The following is an 18,481-nucleotide window of genomic DNA, read 5'->3' as shown; positions in this document are numbered from 1 at the left end:
ATTTATGTGGAAGTTGAGGACAAAGAGGGATATAAGGTAACCAACAACTAATCATTCTTTCAACTAATCAACCAAACTTTCTTTAAAAATCATCTTTCATTTTTTGGCTCCCTCTCAGACTTGCACTACTTGCAGGCGCAAACTTGACTTTCTTGTCTGTTTGCTTACTTGGGAAATGGATTAAAACCAGGTTTAAAATAGCTTGGTATCTTTAAAAGTTTACTTTATTTTCCACTTTTCCCCAAAGACAGCAGCAGTTAGTCTCAATAAAACTGAATATTTTTTTGAGCTTTACATATAGATGTACATATAATAATGTATCCTGAAAGTATATCTGCATCTACTTATAAAGAAAGAATTATCCTAGTCGAAAAAATCCTAGAAAAAAATAATAAACAAATAAAAAATCCTAGTCGAAAATTAAAATTTTCGACTAGTTTATTATTTATTTACATTTAATATATAGAACTAAATGCTACACAGGATGTCCATAGCTTGTTGTAATAAATCACGTTGTGCTTCCAAATTTTTTCTCTTCCGTTCATCATCTGTTGTATTATATAAAAGGGACTCCTGAAAACATGAAAGAGTAAAATAATTATTTTCAAACCTTCATCACAAGATTCATCACTGACAGTCCACTGTAACCATTATTCGCTCTGTCATACCATGCCTTAAATTCATTCAAATTCAGGGCACTTATTACTCTCTCGATATAATGCATTCATGGGGGTGGGGGATGAGAGAGAGAGAGAGAGGAATAAGTGTATAATCATTAATGCTCATGAAAAAAATTTTTTTTTTTTTTTTTTTTTTTTTTTACTGCTCCATCCATACACTTAATCAAGGTATATAGAAACAAGAAAAACATTTACAGAATAAATTTTTTCATTTTCTCCTACTGTTTACAGAAATTCTTATAATTAACAACTATTTTGTGAAATATTAAGTAACTGTAATTTAGGACTCAATACATGAAACAAAATTAATATGAAGAATGTTTAATTATTTAATTAAAAATGCAAGCAGCCAAATTATATTACAGTTGACTCTGACTAAAGCAAATACCTGCATAACAAATTACCACAAATCTCTGACTCAAAACTTCATAGATTCAATGATCTGCTACAAAAAATTCATTCTAGAAAACTATCCACTATAACAAATTATTCTTATGGTCCTACAAATTTGTTCTAATGGGAGTCGACTACTATGAAATACATTTAATCTAAGTTTTGTTAACTTATGCTATTTGTGATGCGTGTTTTCTTTTATTTTTAATATTAATTATTGTTTATAAATTTGATTAATACAGAGCCTCAGTTTTTTATTATATATAACAGTTACGAGGGCTGTTCGATAAGTCTGTGCAAAGTCTAAGAGATAGTGCCACCAGTAGTATTGACGTTATTTTTAGTTGCTGGCAATTGTTGGAGGATCACACACACACACACACACGCAAAGTTGCAGTCAGGTAAATCTATTACTCTGTGTTTGGTGTTCATTTGAATCGATCAAGTACCATGATTTGTGAAAAATGGATGAGAAAGAATTTCGTGTAGTGATTAAACATTATTTTTTGAAAGGCAAAATGGCTCGGGAAGCCAACGTTAAGCTCGATAAACATTATGGCAAGTCTGCACCTTCAATTAGAATGGTTTACAAGTGGTTTAGTAACTTTCGAAGTGACCGTATGAGCACAAGTGACACTGAACATTCTGGATGCCCTGTTGAGGTCACTACTCCAGAAATTATTGAAAAAATCCAGGATATGGTGATGGATGATAGAAGAGTGAAGGTGCGCAAGATTGCTAAGGCTGTGGGCATCTCAGACCATATACATAATATTTTACATGAGCATTTACATATGCAAAAACTATCTGCAAGATGGGTGCCGAGTTTGCTCACACTGGATCAAAAGTGTCAACATGTTATGAGCAAAATTGTTTGGTTTTCGCTACAAAGTCCTTTCGCATCATCCCTACTCTCCAGATTTGGCTCCCTCGGACTACTATCTGTTCTCAAACATGAAAAAATGGCTGGCAGGAAAGAGATTTTCATCAAACAATGAGGTGATTGCCGAAACAACTGCCTATTTTGAAGAGTTGGACAAATCATACTATATGGATGGGATCAAAAAACTCGAGCATCATTGGACTAAGTGTATAGGCCTCAAAGGAGACCATGTTGAAAAATAAAAAATGTTTGTCCCCAAAAAAATTGTTTTCTTCATTTTTGCACGGACTTATCGAACAACCCTCGTACCATCAGAAATACTGATTCTTAGTTCTTGTAACAGTATAAATTAATTTACTTATAATTAAAAATTAAATTAATTAATTTGCAAAATTTACATGACTGATTATTGCTTTTCCTTATGTAAAAATTAACTATTTACTGGCATAAAAGTTTCTCTCATATTTTATGGGCATCTTCATTATAAAACTGGAGCAGAATAACATACATACCATGCATAAATTTTCAACCAGAAAAGTGACAAGCATGGTAAAAAAAAGAAAAAGTAAAGAGAGGAGACTAGCCATTCAGGTAAAAGCTAATCCAAGGGAATCATTTTGCTATGTGGCTAGCAAGAGGAAAAAATAATTATGGCAGGTTGACATTGGTGGATAGTTTTGATAGTAGAGTAACCATAGCAAATGATACAGTGGAATTATTTAACAAACACTTCATCAGTGTATCTCATAGTAGTGTGAATGATGCGTGCAACATGTAGAAGGGAGGGAAGCAAGGATTAGGAGAATTAAAGGTGAAAGAATCAGAGGCGATCAAGTGTTGCATGGGTTAGATGTTAATATGGCTGTGGGAATAGATGACATATCACCATGTATTTTTAAAGAATGTGCAAAAGAGTTAGCCATGCCCTTAACCTGGGAAGAAGGCAAAAAAAAAAAAAAAAAAACCTATCCATAAGCATGGTTTGAGAATAGAAGTTTCCAATTATAGACTGGTCTGTATATCTACAGCTGTGATCAGTTTTGTAAAATTTCGTTGGAAAAAAAAACACAGGATTGGATTGATGGACATAACAGTCTCTATGATGGTTAACATGGGTTTGTGAAAAGCAGATCTTGTTTTAGTAATCTGCTTATGTTTTACGATAAGGTGATAAATGTGTTCGATAAGGGAGATTCATATACATTGATTATTTTGAACCTTGCAAAGGAATTTGATAGATTACCACATGACAGATTAGACTATAAGCTGCAGAAGATGAGATTTGATAGCAGATCAGTTAGAATGGCTTGAAGATTGGCTTTCTGAAAGATACTAGGAAGTTGTGTATGATGGAGCAAGAACAGAACCCAGTGGTATGCCTCGGGGTTCTGTTCTTGGGCCCCCTACTGTTTACCTTATTTGTTAATGATATTCACGTGGACTGACTGGGGATATTCAAATGTTTGCTGATGATGCAAAATTTGATAGAATTATCAGGAGTATTATCTGATGTTAATTTCTACAGGAAGATTTGAATAGACTTTTAGCTTGGACAAATGAGTGGAGTTGCAGTTTTAATATTAATAAATGCAAGGTGTTGCACTTTGGGATACAGAGATTTAAGGTTATATACTGTATTAGTGGAGCTGTAATTCTGGAAGTGGATAAGATTTGGGATCCTGGAGTGATGGTAGACAGTGACTGAGGTTCTGAGGGTACATCACATGTTGCAAAGACTGCACATTGTATTGCTGCCTCTATATAAGGCATTGGTCAGACTACAAATGTACTATTGTGCTCAGATTTGGTCACCTAGTTTTCATTGTGATGTGGAAACAATGGAGAGAGTCCAAAGACGAATGACCAAAGTGATATGAGGACTATGGACTGTTGGCTATGATGAGCATTTGAGAGAATGTGGATTACAGAGGTTGGTGGATAGGAGGAAAAAAGCAGATGTGATAGAGATCTTCAAGTTAGTTAAGAATTCTATCAGATTAATACAGAAGGAATTATGAAAACAGTGGATGTTAAGATGGGAAAATCTCCACTTAGTTGATACACTCTTATAAAGTAATCACTCAGCAACCTAATAATTTCTTCTTCTTCTTTTGTCACCTTCCTACCATCAGCATTCATTAAAGTCATCCCTTCCAGAATCATTCTTCCTCGTACTTGCTACATAATTTCCTCATTCTTCATTTGCGCTCACACATAGACCTACACTTTTACTGTATAGGCATTCGGAACCAAAATCCTACGGAATAGGTTGGTTACTCCTTATTCCTGGAGGTATCCTATGTCTGTAGAAGCATGTGTTCACAGGGCAGGTTTGCCTGCTTGCGGGAGGAAAAACCCCACATAAACTTGGGAGAAAAACCCTGCGGTCCATGCCCAAGGCCGGCTAACTTGGCTATGTCTGAGAAAGATCCTAAGCTCCTCATGTCAGTGACGGGAATCAAACGCAGGACACTCCTTTCCCAGGTTGCGAAGTGCATAACCACCTGGCTAACCGTGCAAATGCTACATAATAAAAGAACTTTTTTTTTTTGGATTTACTTTGTTCTGTGTTTAACTTTTTTCTCACAAACTGATTTGGTCTTTCTTCTCATACTAGCACTCTTCTTGCCTATACTTTGTACTGCTCAGTAGTATGTTAATCACCTTTTTCTTTATATTCCCTATACAAATTTTTTTTTTTGCAGTTCTTGCTTTATATCTATACTCATCCACTTAACTTCCACTTGGTTTCGCCTTCTAACTGTGGGTATATGGTCTGATGCTACTTCTCTCAAACCATCCCTGACTACTTTCCATGCACTACTGACATTCTTACTTTGTGGCTTCTTAAGCCATGGCACTACTCCAAGCTGCTTCCTAAGTCTGTCATAATTACCAGCTTTTGCTGAACTGGCCTGGTTGACTGAGTGATTAGCATATCCTCTCTCCAGCCAAAAGGCTGTGGGTTTGAATCCCACCATGGTCATAGATGTTTGTGACTGTGTAAAAATATTAGTGGTGGTGGACATTAGATGGCATTGGTGTAGAGTTGTCGAGTAGGTACCCTCCCTCAATGAATCTTTGGACTCACTGGAGGTGTCATGTAATAATATAATTACCAGCTTTATAGTTCAACATAAACATAAACCTTATTTTATTTTATTATTTTTTTTTTGAGAGGAGTGAGACTTCCAATGCTTAGCAACCTCCCAGAAGAAGATGTGGTCACTGTGCCCAACTGGAGGCAGAGTGTCCACTTTGGTTATGGGTATATCTTCTGATGCTATCATCAGATCCAACACTCAAACCCCCTCATCACCTCTATCATGTGTGTTTCAGGTAATTATCTACTAGTAACTGTATAAATTCCATTTCTATCTTGCATGGTCCCTTTCCTTCCTCAAATCTGTCTCCATAGTTGAAGTCCCACATAGTAATTGCTTGGCGTGCATTAATTGTGTTAATCTGCTGATGCATAACATCCACATCATCTGTGGATCCCTGGATCCACAGCAGCAACTGTCTTATTTGCCTCTATCTTACACCAGATAGCCTCAAATTAACCACTCCTGAGACTAAAAGCTTCATTAACGTCTGATTTTGCTGGTTGAAGTTCATCAGCTATCATCAGCAATACTCCACCTCCTGTCCTATTCACTCTACCCCCCCCCCCCCAATGCCAGAAGAAAATACAATGCTGTTTACATCCCATCCCTGTAACTTTATCATTTTCTGTCAACGAGGTCTCATTGATGCCTATAATTTATGGCCAAGCCAAGATGACCAATACCAAAAACTCCTCTCCTTTATTTCTGATACTTCTAGCATTCGTGTATATGCATTTCAACATCTGTCTCCTCAGGTCCTTGCATACATCAAACCCTTTCAGATATTTATCCCAGGGGTGGCTGAACCCACATGTAAATATATGTCCCCCCACTTCTAGTTTACCTGATTTTGCACTTCTGCTCCCTCACTGAACAACAATCTTTCCAAACTATAAATTAAAGATACCAAGAAATTATATACTTGGTTTAATCCTTTGCCCAAGTGTAAGCAAACAAAGTTTGCGTCTGAAGTATTTTCAGGACTGGGGAAACTCGTGGTATGACTTCGCATCATTTGCTTTAGTATCACATAATACAAAGCACATCTCCTTGCAGACATGTATAATGTTATGCATTATGGTGAGGGTAAATTACCCAGACCGGTTCCCACTGAAGAGACCTCAATAAAGGTCAAAACTGGTCTGAGTAGTGACCCTACTCCCAAAGTTATTACTATCAGGATCTCCATAGAGTCACAAGATTCATTTTTGTCTACTTATTTTTTTTCTTGACAAGCAGCGTTAATCATTTTAGTGAACACTTCCTGCAAAAAAATTCAGAGTTGCAACTGCTATGGACTTTTTATTATTGTTGTTATATCCTCCGTGGAGTCTGCAGCTTCACCGTGGGAGGTTTGTTCAACTGCCGACATATCTATCATACTGAATCTAAAAATCCCAGCACTCCCTGCTTTAACAACCTATTCCAGTAATGCATTCCATTCACCGTCAATTCTCATTGTTAAAAATCTACTCCTCGCATCCTTCTTCACCAGACTCTTACAACTTAACTGATAATCAATCAATAAGAAATCTTATTTATTAACTTTGTTTTGATTTTAAGTATTTAAATAAGATCATAAATAAAAAATCATTGCATATTTCTTAATATTTTTGTCCTTACCACATTTTCCTTTGCTAAAAATTCTGGTACAAGAATATTTCTTATCACTTTTAGAACCTATAAAATAAATGAAGGAAAATGCATATTATTATTTCTTATTCCAGTAGTGCCAAAAACATTTTCAAACATTCTGAACTTCTGAGTATTTTAAAAAGGTCTTGAATGTTCATGTTTATATTTATTGCACTGAAATATTTACACTGTAAATATAATGTTTTACATGTAACTTATTACTTGACAAATATTTTACATGTAACTTATTACTCCTTATATGCAATCATGAGTGAGAAAAGAAAATGTCTGTCCATCACCTAAATATTTAGGGTTAACTTCAGACCATGCTCTCAGTTATGAAAGACATTGTATAAATACATAATATAAAGTAACTACAAGGAATAGTATTCTCCAGAAACTATCCAGCACTACCTGGGGAACACAAGCTCAAACAAAGTAAAGACCAAAGTCTTGGCTCTATGTTACTCAGCTGCAGAATACGCATGCCCCGCATGGTATAGATCCTGCCACGCTAAGCAGGTGGATGTTGCCTTAAATAAGACATGTAGACTCTGGCATAACACCTCCAGATATTATACACGAGGTGGCAGCTAGAAACGAGAGGTTGAAGGATCCATGTCTACATACCATCCTCTATTTGAATATCAACCTGCCATCAATGGTTAAAATCCAGGAAAAGTTTTCTTCATACCACTGAAAGCCTTACTTAACCACTCCAAAAATCAAGACTAGCCTCATGGAAGACAAGAAACAATCGCCTTACAGATTGGGTTATACCATCTGAAAGTCTTCCACTAGGCCACAGATAAAACTGGACTATCTGGAAAGCTTTAAGTAGGCTGCAATGCAGGGTTGGAAGATCCAAGGATAACATAAAAAAAGTGGGGAATCACATGTGAATCATCCCTATGTGAATGTGGGGAGGAGCAAACTATGGCTCACCTCTTAAACTGTAGGGTATGTCCCTTTAGTTGTACAATGGATGATTTGATTAATGCGACATCTAACGCTTGTGATCTGGCCAAATTTTGGGCAGCAAAATTTTGATGGATATTCTAGTGTACCTTTACTTAGTGTATTTATGATGTAAATTGTGTTGTTTTTCTTTTCTTTTTAATTCCAATATATAATCAATTATTTTTTTGTAAATTTATGTGTATTTGAACTATATTGCTTCTGACACGAATAAAGTAAAAACAAAACAATTATGTTCATTACATCTTACATTAATAGTTATTCAATGCACAGGAGCAGCAATATATTACAAAATTCAAGTGAATGTATTTCTGAGTGTTGCAAAAACATTCTCAACAATTTTGCAATTCTGAGCAAGTTCTTGAACATTCTTGTTCATATATATTGCACTGAAATATCTGGTCACTTTAGAAACATTTTAAATGCAACTTATTACCCCTCTTATATGCAATTATGAGTGAGTAAAAGAAATGTAAAGGAGGCGAAGGACTACAAAACCTGAACATTAACAAATATTTGGAACACATTACACTAAAACCCATTATATTAATGCTCCACTCAGTGCACTTTCAGATATTTAAGATTTTCGACATGCATTAATCACATTACTTGTGGTATTGCTGTGTAATGAGAGCTGTCAAAAAACACTAGCTATAGTGTCAGTCCTTTTAACTATAAAGAGTTAATCTGTTAATCAAATCTCACTCAATGCCACTAATTTTGGTCAGTTTGTGCACACACACCTGACCTAGGAGCAAAGGAGAAACATTTCAAAGGAGAAAAAAACCCCCATCTCCTCCATATGAGACTCATTAATCTATCTTCAACTAAAAAGCCATTATAAATGTTTGTTACCTCATATATGGGATTTGAGTTGAGGTCTTTCTGGACAATGGGTATCTTGCTACACCAATGACATTGTTGCAGAGGCACTTGACTAATGGTTAGGCATTAAGCATACAAAATAATGAAGTTAATGTGAACTTGAATTGTTTCTGAACACAGCTTTTCCAATTTGGATTGAAAGGCTATTAAAAAAATAGCAAAAGACTTAAGAGATTTCAAAATTCATAAGCTAATTTCAGATGGTAGAAGGAGATGAGAACAAGCAACTCTTCTAAACTGCATAAAGGTGTTGGTAAATAGAACTGTGAGGAGTTAGTTTTCTGCATAGAGGAGTGAGAGAGAGCCCTCCATGGAGTCAGAGACTCATTGCCAGAGAATGTCATCACTGCAAGAAAACTGAATGAATTTCAGGTGTGCAAGTACAATGGGTATTGTGACTTCTAGGATGTACTTTACAGTGCACTGTTTGACCATGGGTGGAGGAATGGGCAGAGGAATAATAGCCATACACTTCATTTTTATAAAAGTAAATTTACACATACATGAAGTTTTAAAAAGGATAAAAATCTCTTTTGTAAATTACTATTTATAATGGAGACTTAAATTTCATTGAAAATTCCAATATAAACAGTTTAATCATAACTAATTTTTAATGGTATCACAATATCAAATGAACTTAAATCTAATAAAGATGGAGGGCCTGGCTTATATTTCACTGGATTTCAAACCAGCATCCTCAGAGCACACTACATGTTACAGCTGACATATGACAATGAGTAAGTGAAACAGTTCAAATTATAACAGACAAAAGGTCTAAAGTCCTAATTTGGCACCCTTTAATGTTGTAAAAATGAAGTATTACAGCTATTTAGGAGTCGATTCCAGTAATTAATACATATTATTATTATGATTCAGGCTTCCATGGAGTCAAAAGACTCATCATGGGAGGCTCATTCTAGAAAGTCTATCATACCACTCCTTGAACTCACTGGCCATTCGTGCTCTCACCACTCTATCAAGAAATGTATTCCATGGTTCAAGCATTCTCCCCCCCCCCATGTAAAGAAAATACTCCTCACCATCTTGCTCACAGCTTCCATTCATAACTTCCAGGGTGGCCTCTTGTAGTCACTCCATCTCCCTGTTCCACCAAGTGAAAGAACTCCCCACTGTCAACCCTGTAACTATCTCTCAACAGTTTAAAAATGTCAATCATATCACCTCTCCTTCTTCTATCTACCAAACTTTACAGTCCACATTCATTAGCCTGTCCTCATTGCTAACATTGTACAGTCCTCATACCATCTTTGTTATCCACCTCTGCACCCTTTCCACAGTTAAGTTATCCCCTTCAAATCCTGGGGACCAAATTTGAGAACACTAGTCCAAGTATAGTCGGATCAGGGCTTTATACAATGGAATGACAACTCTTATCTCTGCAGATCAGATCCTTCTGAGTATTACAGCAATCCTCTTGGTTACCTTCTACGTTTGCAATATGTTCCCTGAATTTCAGATTTCTCATCCCTCACACCCCATAGCCCTGACCTCCCCCTAGTTTCTTCAGAACAGTTCTTCCAATTGAGTATGCAGCCTCCCATTGAGGTATCCCAAACTTCAAGACTAAATTTAATTGTGTTAAACTGAAATCCCCATTCATTTACCCATCTGTCCAGTTTATTCAAATCCTCTTTGCAGGGATACTACATCTGGACTATTACTAATCACAATTCACAGCTTCACATCATCTGCAAACAACTGAATATCTACCTACAATCCACTGAATATCATTGATATAAAGTTAAACAATACAGGTCCCACTGAGTCCTGTGGGACCACACACTTGATGACAATTATCCTCATCTGAGGGTAATTGTCATCAAGTGTGTGGTAATGAGGGTAATGTCACAGATGACATTACCCTCATCTGCCCAATGCTGTATATGGTCCCTCACTAATTTCTAAAAGATATTAACAACTACTGATGAAACACAAACTGGCCTATAATTAGGCACTTCCAGTCTGCTACCACCCTTATGCAATGCCACTATCTAACCTTCTTTCCATTCCTTGGATACCTTTCCCATAGCCAGACTTTCATTGTCACATTCTCTCAAAACCAGTGGTGAAATACCATCCAGTCCCACAGCTTTACTGACATTCAGAGTACTCAGTATTTAAAATGCTATCCGGCGAGTTCACCGAAAAACAATTCATCGAAAGACAGTTTATCGAATGCAATTCATCGAATGACAATTCATTATAAAATCAATTCTCCGAATAAACAATTAATTGAAAATCATTTAATCGAACAACAGTTAATCAAAAAAGCAATTCATCGAAAGGCAATTCCCCAAAAAAGCAATTTACCAATCAGTTAATCGAAAACACAATTCATCAAAAAGCAATTGATCGAAAAACAACAATTCATATCGAAAATACAGTTCACCGAAAAATGAATTAAAGGCATGTGGAGTGAAGATGTGTGTACATATCTGAGAGATTTTTTCGGGGCGATATAAACGATCAGTAACTAGCTATACTGGTTGTGAATGATATCCACTGAGATGAATATAGTAGAGATGTTAAAATGAACATTTCATAAAGGTAGTTCATCCTCATGAAAATAACATCCTGCAGAACTTGAGGTCAGTAGGGAGGGGGGAGGAACACTGATGGTGAGTGAGTTAGAGATATACATGAGGAATTGAGCAAACTCGATATCAATCAGCATCTACGACGTGTTGATATATCACCTTGTGTCTTGAGGTATCCTCATTGATGAATGACATGAGTTTACTAAAGGAAAATCATGTTTGAGCAATATAGTTATTTATTATAACGGCCAGACAGGTGAATTGGGAAAATAGGATGTGTGCACTGTGGTATATTTAGATTTTGCTAAATCCCATGATAGATTGCTAAATAATAACCTGGCATTTAAAGTCTAACAGATGGGATTGGATAACACATTAGTGCACTCAACTGGAGATTGGCTGTCCGACACACATCGGCAAGTTGGGTAATGTAAGAGGAATGTGCTAGTGACTTCTCCATATCCTAGGAGAAGAAGTCACTAGTGGTGTGGCCCAAGGATCAGTTGAATATAACAAGCGTAAGTCCTCAATTGAGATTCACCAAACTTTGTGTGAGACTTTAGGGAACTATGTCCCCAGTATAACCAAAAATTGTTAGATTGGTGGCCAAGTTGAATGCTGGGTATCTTGAGACAGAGATGCTACCAGGTCAGGGAGATATAATACCTGTGGACAGGCAGTTCTAACAACATTTGCTCTGTTAGGGTTATACCTTCCATACCTGGTTGCCAGAATGGACCAGGAGAAGGTGAATTTAGCATTTGAGTGGGTGAAGTTATATATTGGGCTTCACTACTCTTGACATCCCCATGAATGTATATTCACCTGGAGTATTTGTAAGCTACTCTGAAATCCATTACTGATTATGAAAGAAAGCAATGTTTCAGTGTCATTTATAAATCAAAGAAATAGTCTTAATCCTGTCTCTCTTAAAGTTGCTTCCGACGTCTCATTTCTGAGTTAAGAGAGTTAAAGATTCTTGTGCTAGGAATGCAAAATGCCTGTTCAGGATACTTTTTTCCTGAGGTACCTGGAAAATTAGACCATTGTGCCTGAGAGTATGTGCAGGTTAATGAGGTCAGTTAACTGCAGTGGGATTAAACATGAAGATATTCTTTAGTATTCTGTTGTGTAGATTATCCAATTTGCCAAAGATATTTTTGTATGCTCCCCTTAGGTACAAATTCCACACCGAATTCTTCAGTATACAGTGCATAATATAGTCTGTAAAAATGTGAGATGCTATGCATTTAATAATTCGCCTACTATACAATGTGTAGTAACTTAATTTGGTTGTAACAGCTTGGATATGGGTTTTTCACTTTGTATGCCCAGATACTGGTAGCTGTAGACCCATTGAGTAGCTTCACAAATGCAGTCACTTCTTGGGCCGCAAGAAGTGGTACGATATTTAATTGACAGGACTGATTTTCTATCCTTCAGTTCAAATAGGATAAATTTAGTTTTCTGAATGCTCACTTTGATTTTGTTTTTACTGAACCATGTATGCAGGTTTAATAAATCGGATTCTTCGTTACGCTTTAAGGTTGACATGTCGCTTGATGAAAAAACTATTTCTGTATTATCAGTATAGCTGATTAGGTTTCCTTTCAATTCCAGTCAACAGAGGTCGTTTATATAGATAATGAAAAAGTCTCAAGGCTCTTTACTTTTATCTAGAACTGAGCCTTGAGAAACACCAGTTTTGGTGAGTTGGTATTCATTCAAGTCGCTGTTGAATGAATACCAATATATAATTGCTAAATAAGATTGAAACTATATGGTGAGGAAATTCTCAGAAAGAATTTTTCTTTCCAAATTAATTTGACTTAAAAGTCAAATCAGAAATAATCAGTTTCATTTTCAAGAAACAAAAACTGCGAAACAGATAAATGATTCTAACACGTACATTCCTCTTACATTACTGGGAGTATTTAATAAAACACAACTTTAAATTTGATCATAGCGATGAGGTCTTTTATGACTTTACAAGTAAACAGAATAACGCCACAATATAACATTATGGTATCGGAATAGGAATAAGCCTTTTATCCCCAGCTTGGAGGTCTGTAAAATCAAAGGGGGAAGACATCATTTATTTCCTTCAAGGACGGTTGCAGCTCAGAAATGAATTAGAAGCACATGTGTGTGTACAAGATATCCACATGGTTTATACAAGGCGAACCACAGGAGGTGGTAATGAAGTAAATCTAATTTGAAAAATGACTAATTAGCCAAGAGACTAATAATACATTGTTAGTCTCTTTGATGAAAGTGTTGGAAGCACACATTTCAAAACATGGAATAAGTAAAAAAAATTCCAATATTAAACTTCTGAAATTTAACTGTTTGATGGTATGGACAATGTTTTCTTGTAGAAGACTGAACTTGATATAAGTGGACTGTAATTAATATTGGCACAACTTGTAGGAAAATTGCATCAGTTACCTCCGATACATTTCTGAAGGCTTGTATTTCACACTTAATAATCACATTTGGCAGAATTCATGGTGTTTGGGCTTGCATTTAAACAAATACAGTACATCGAGAAGTAAATCTAGGTCAGTTTCACGAAAGGCAACCGCTTTTGTGAAATTTTATGTTAGTGTTGACTGCCATATGTTAGCACCTAAGTTATTTAGAAGTGGGGAAATGTACTTTTTGAATTATTTTATCTGCAAACTCATGATTAAATTACTAAATATAATAATGTTATGATTGCTAGATATTAGCAATGAAGCTTTCACTTCCCTTATCTATTCTATATATATAAAAAGATAAGCAGAAAGTTGAAACGTTTTTATGTCACGTTTTTTGTCTCTTCATTGGAGATAGCCACTAGAGGGCTATATGGTATGTAGTATTTGTGAATAGCTCCTGAACAGATAAGTGATATTTTGAGTAAAAATTGATGAATTTGCATAGTATTTACATAGTATTGTTTACTTTTAGTATTTTAGCATGTCTGGGTGATTTTTGTGTGTTTTTTTGAGTATTTTAATAGTAAATTTATAGATAGGATTATCTATGCACATGGCTCCCATAAATAGGAATACAAAGATAGCATCTAGGTCACCATATTTGTCTAAAAATCTTAACTTAAAGGATTTGATTCAGTGTACCGTTTGCAAAATGTATGCATTGAGGAGAGCGGTTGGAGTCTGGTTAAACGATAATGGAGTGAATGTGTGCAAAAAGTGTAAAGAATGTGAGGATTTAAAGAGTGCTTCAGGTCATGTGAGTGATATCGTTGTTGAAAGTGAGAATCTAGATAACAGTGATATTCGAGGTATGAATGGTGATATCTGCGAGGTAGTACCTGATAGCTGTGAGAGTGGCGTTGAAAGTGAGAATGAAGGTAAACATACAGAACGATTGAATGAATCATCGGAGAATAAAAATGATGACACTGACGCAATGAGTGAGATTGCTCTATTACGTGGAGTGATACATAGCGCAAATCGGCAGCTGGAGCATTGGCAAAAATGTTTACCAAGCATACCAACTAATGATCAGCAAAAGTATGATAGAAAAAATAAGAGTATGATAGTGAGTGTAAACAAAATGAATGAGCATGTGTTGTTTGGAGATTCCTTAGTAAGAGGTGTGTTAGTTGAGAGTTTAACAAAATTGTACCAACCCAGTGCAAACGTTAAGAATGTAAGCAAAATTAGAATGCAAAAGCAGCAGGTGAAAGAATTGATAGTGGTAGCAGGTACAAATGATTTAAAAGGAAACAAAAAGGCTATGAGTGAGGATGTGAAGGAATTGTTTGAGGTAGTAAAAGAGAAGAGTGAGAGAGTTAGGATGGCGAGTCTGTTGCCGCGGTATGACAGTGAAGAGTATAGAAGGAGGGCCATAATTGTAATGACTTTATGCGTGCATTATGTTTGATGAGTGGTGTGGAATTTGTGGATGTGTGGAATGAGTTCGATGGGTGAAAGGATTTATATAAAATGGATGGTTTACATTTGAATGGATTTGGTGTATGGAGACTTGAAAAGGTGTTGTCGAATGTAGTGGAAGTGAATGTGCAGAATCAGGAAAACTAGAGTCATTAAGGGGGGGGGGAGTAGATATGCAGATTTTAGGGAGACAGTTGAGTGTGTGAATGTGCATAATATGCCCAAGCGAGTAGGAAAGACCATGAATAGAATGGAATAGTTAGTATAAGGCATCAAAATAGGGATGGGACAAATCGGCTTCTGCAATTCATGTATACAAATGCCAGAAGTATTAGGAACAAGAAGGAAGAATTTTTGGCTTTGGTTGGCACTTCCAGACCATAGGTTATTGGCATTAGTGAAACATGGCTAACAGAAGATGACACAGCTAGTGGGATTGAATGTGAGGGGTATGGTGTGTTCAGGAGTGACAGGGAGAATAAAATGGGGGGAGGAGTGTTACTGATGATAGCTGATGAGCTACACCCAAGAAGAATAGAAGTGGAACTGCAGGATAGAGAAAAGAGCACATTTGAGGCTATTTGGTGTGAGATTGAAACTAGCAGAACAAAATATACAGTTGGGTGCTGCTATAGACCAGGTGATGGAATAGATGGTGGAGTTGGTATGCATAAGCAAATAGAAGAAATGAGTGGAAGGAGGGTAATTATTATGGGAGATTTCAAATATCGTAACATTGATTGGAAGAAGGAGAGGACACATGGGAGGAAGGAATTGGATTTTATGCGGTTATTAAGGGATAACTATCTGCGAAAGCATGTAATGGAAAATACTAGGGGTCAGAGAGTGCTTGACCTAGTAATTGCATCTGAGAATTTGGCTGTAACGAATATGACCACGTTGCCACCAATTGGTGAGAGTGATCATAGGGTCTTGACTTGGGAGGTGGCTAAAGGTGTGGAATTTACAATTAAGACAGGGTACATGTGGAATTATTGGGCTGATAAGTATGACAAGCTTAGGAGATTGATTGGTTCAGTGTCATGACATGTACAACTGCAAGGGCTAGAAGTTGATAGTGCATTGGAGGCGGTTAAGAAGTGTTTGCACGAAGCAATGGCTGACTGTATACCTAGAGTCCAAAAAAAAGAAAACAACTATGGAGGGAATTTAAGGAGAAAGGTGACCAGCAGGCACATGAATGATAAAGCGCAGGCCACAAGGGTAACGAGTGTGATAAGAAAAGCAAAAAAGGATTATGAAAGAACGTTGGCCATGCAGGCTAAAGAGAATCCTAAACAGTTTTTTCGATATGTTGCAAGTAAAAGAAAAAATGTATATGGCAGAATGATTTTAAAGAATGCCGATGGTAGGGAGGTAACCGAATCAGTTGATATAGTTGAATTACTTGAGCAAGCACTTTGCAAGAATATATCATCCAGGTGGTGATAGACATTGCAGAAATGAATGAACCAATAGATTATACGGGAATTGTGGTGAATAAAGTGGAGGTAAGCAGTCTATTGCAAAACCTCAATGTCAGTACATCTGTGGGATTGGATGGTATACCAACTCGTGTCGTACGTGAAGCGGCTAAAGAACTGTCAGTACCCTGGCCCATTTTGTTTAATTTGAGTCTCGGGTCTGGGTTAGTCCCAAGGGGGTGGAAAGAAGGGAAAATAGTAACACTGCATAAAGGAGGTTCCAAGACTGCTGTTGTAAATTACTAACCGATTAGCATATCAGAAATCATTGTCAAGATCTTCGAGAAATTAGTCAACCGAAGAATACACGATTGGATAGATGAAAATGGGATACTGTATGGGGGACAACATGGTTTTGTGAAGGGTAGATCATGCCTCAGTAACTTGCTCATGTTTTATAACACAGTGACGGCTAAACTGGATAAGGGTAATGGGTTTACAGTGATTCTACTGGACCTTGCCAAGGCCTTTGACAGGATACCACATGGAACTCTAAACATGGAACAGTAAACTGGAGCAGATGGATAGGAGGGTGGTTAATGGAGAGATACCAGAGAGTGGTTTATTCAGGAGTGGAGTCCAAAAGATGGCTTGTGACTAGTGGCGTGCTGCAGGGTTCTGTTCTTGGACCACTACTTTTCAGTTTGTTCATTAACGATATAGGAAAGGATCTGAGAGGAAGTGTTCACTTGTTTGCTGATGACACAAAGTTGGGTAGAGCTATTGTGAGTGCAGAGCATGTCAAAATTTTGCAGGATGATTTGGATAGTTTGGAGGACTGGGCTAGGGAAAATGGATGTCAATTTAATGTGGTAAAGTGTAAGGCTATGCATTTTGGAGTGAAAATATTAGCAGCAGTATATCACATTGGTGGAACCGTACTCCAGGAGATTGATGAGGCCATGGATTTGGGAGTGTTGGTGGATAGGGAGTTGAAGTTTAGGGGGCATATTGCAAAAGTGGCTAAATCAGCTCATCAAATCACTTGGTTGCTGAAAAATACTTTAACAAGAGACAAACAAGTTATCGTTCCTCTATATCGAGCCTTGATAAGACCCCATCTAGACTACTGTGCCCAAAAATGGGTGCCAGGGTTTCTTCTTGATGGGGAGGAAGTGGAGAGGATCCAGAGACGAGTGACATCAGAATTGAAGGAGAACCAGCTTACCAGCCTGGAACTAGGGGGGTGCCATAGGCACCGGTGGGGGGAGTCCCCCTAGTTTATATATAATAATTAAACACCATTAATTAAGTGAAATGTGTGAATTTCAACCCAAATGCTATTGTTGAAAAGAAGGTATGAAATACAAAAAAAGTCGATTCGGTTAAAGCATATTTACGTAGCAGATATTTACATGTGGAAAGACATTGAACTTCTGGTAACGTTGTCAACTGGAAAACTCCAAAACAGAAAAATCACTTTCAAGAAACATCTCATGTGGAAAATTACAAAAAACCTAGGTATGAATGCATAAAAAAAGCTCATCCAAACTTATCTACAAAATTACAGAAACTGAGAATAGAAAAATTCTACAGCTCATTTAATGAAACTGCTGAAAAGGACTTCAGCATCCTACTTTTATCAAAGCTACCAAGAGCCTTCATCAGGGCGTTTCACCTGAAGGTGAGTTAACCTGTCTCATATGAGGACCAAAGGATTTTTTCAACCCTGAAACTTAATTTTTTCTTGCTGAAAAGTTAGCAAACCGCATAGAAAAACACATGCAGCGATTTAAGGACAGTTGCTTCAGCCTTAATTCAAATCAACTCTATCCAATCCTATTTTCCTTTAGCGCTGCATTTTCTAACTGTGGTCGACCGCTGGCATCATTCAGAAGTTGTTCGAATGCGACTTCTAACCACTGCTCATCTAAATATAATAATAACAACAGATGAGAATACTTCACAAAGCTTTCTAAGTTTTTTTTCTTTTCTGATTCTTTATTCATCATTCCTATTTTATTATTTTTCGA

At 36.7% G+C, this 18,481-nt stretch overlaps 1 protein-coding gene across 1 annotated transcript in view; it reads right to left on the bottom strand.

Moving 5' to 3' along the window:
* Positions 1-206: 206 nt before the first annotated feature.
* Positions 207-18,481, bottom strand: part of LOC150093744 (dynamin-1-like) — a 300,405-nt gene continuing 282,130 nt past the window's right edge. Inside the window, exons 16-17 of the mRNA XM_090412966.1 lie at positions 6,687-6,743; positions 207-573 (exon numbers count right to left, since the gene is read on the bottom strand). Of these exons, the coding sequence (XP_090269092.1) occupies positions 469-573; positions 6,687-6,743 (162 nt within the window). The 3' untranslated portion in view covers positions 207-468. The remainder of the gene's footprint in view (positions 574-6,686; positions 6,744-18,481) is intronic.

The sequence above is a fragment of the Typopeltis vanoorti genome, chromosome 23, assembly GCF_054136105.1.
Source record: "Typopeltis vanoorti isolate ZY-2024b chromosome 23, IOZ_Tvanoo_1.0, whole genome shotgun sequence".
Taxonomy (NCBI): Eukaryota; Metazoa; Arthropoda; class Arachnida; order Uropygi; family Thelyphonidae; genus Typopeltis; species Typopeltis vanoorti.
The sequence above is the reverse complement of the archived record's forward strand: the minus strand, read 5'-3'. Positions and strand labels throughout refer to the sequence as shown.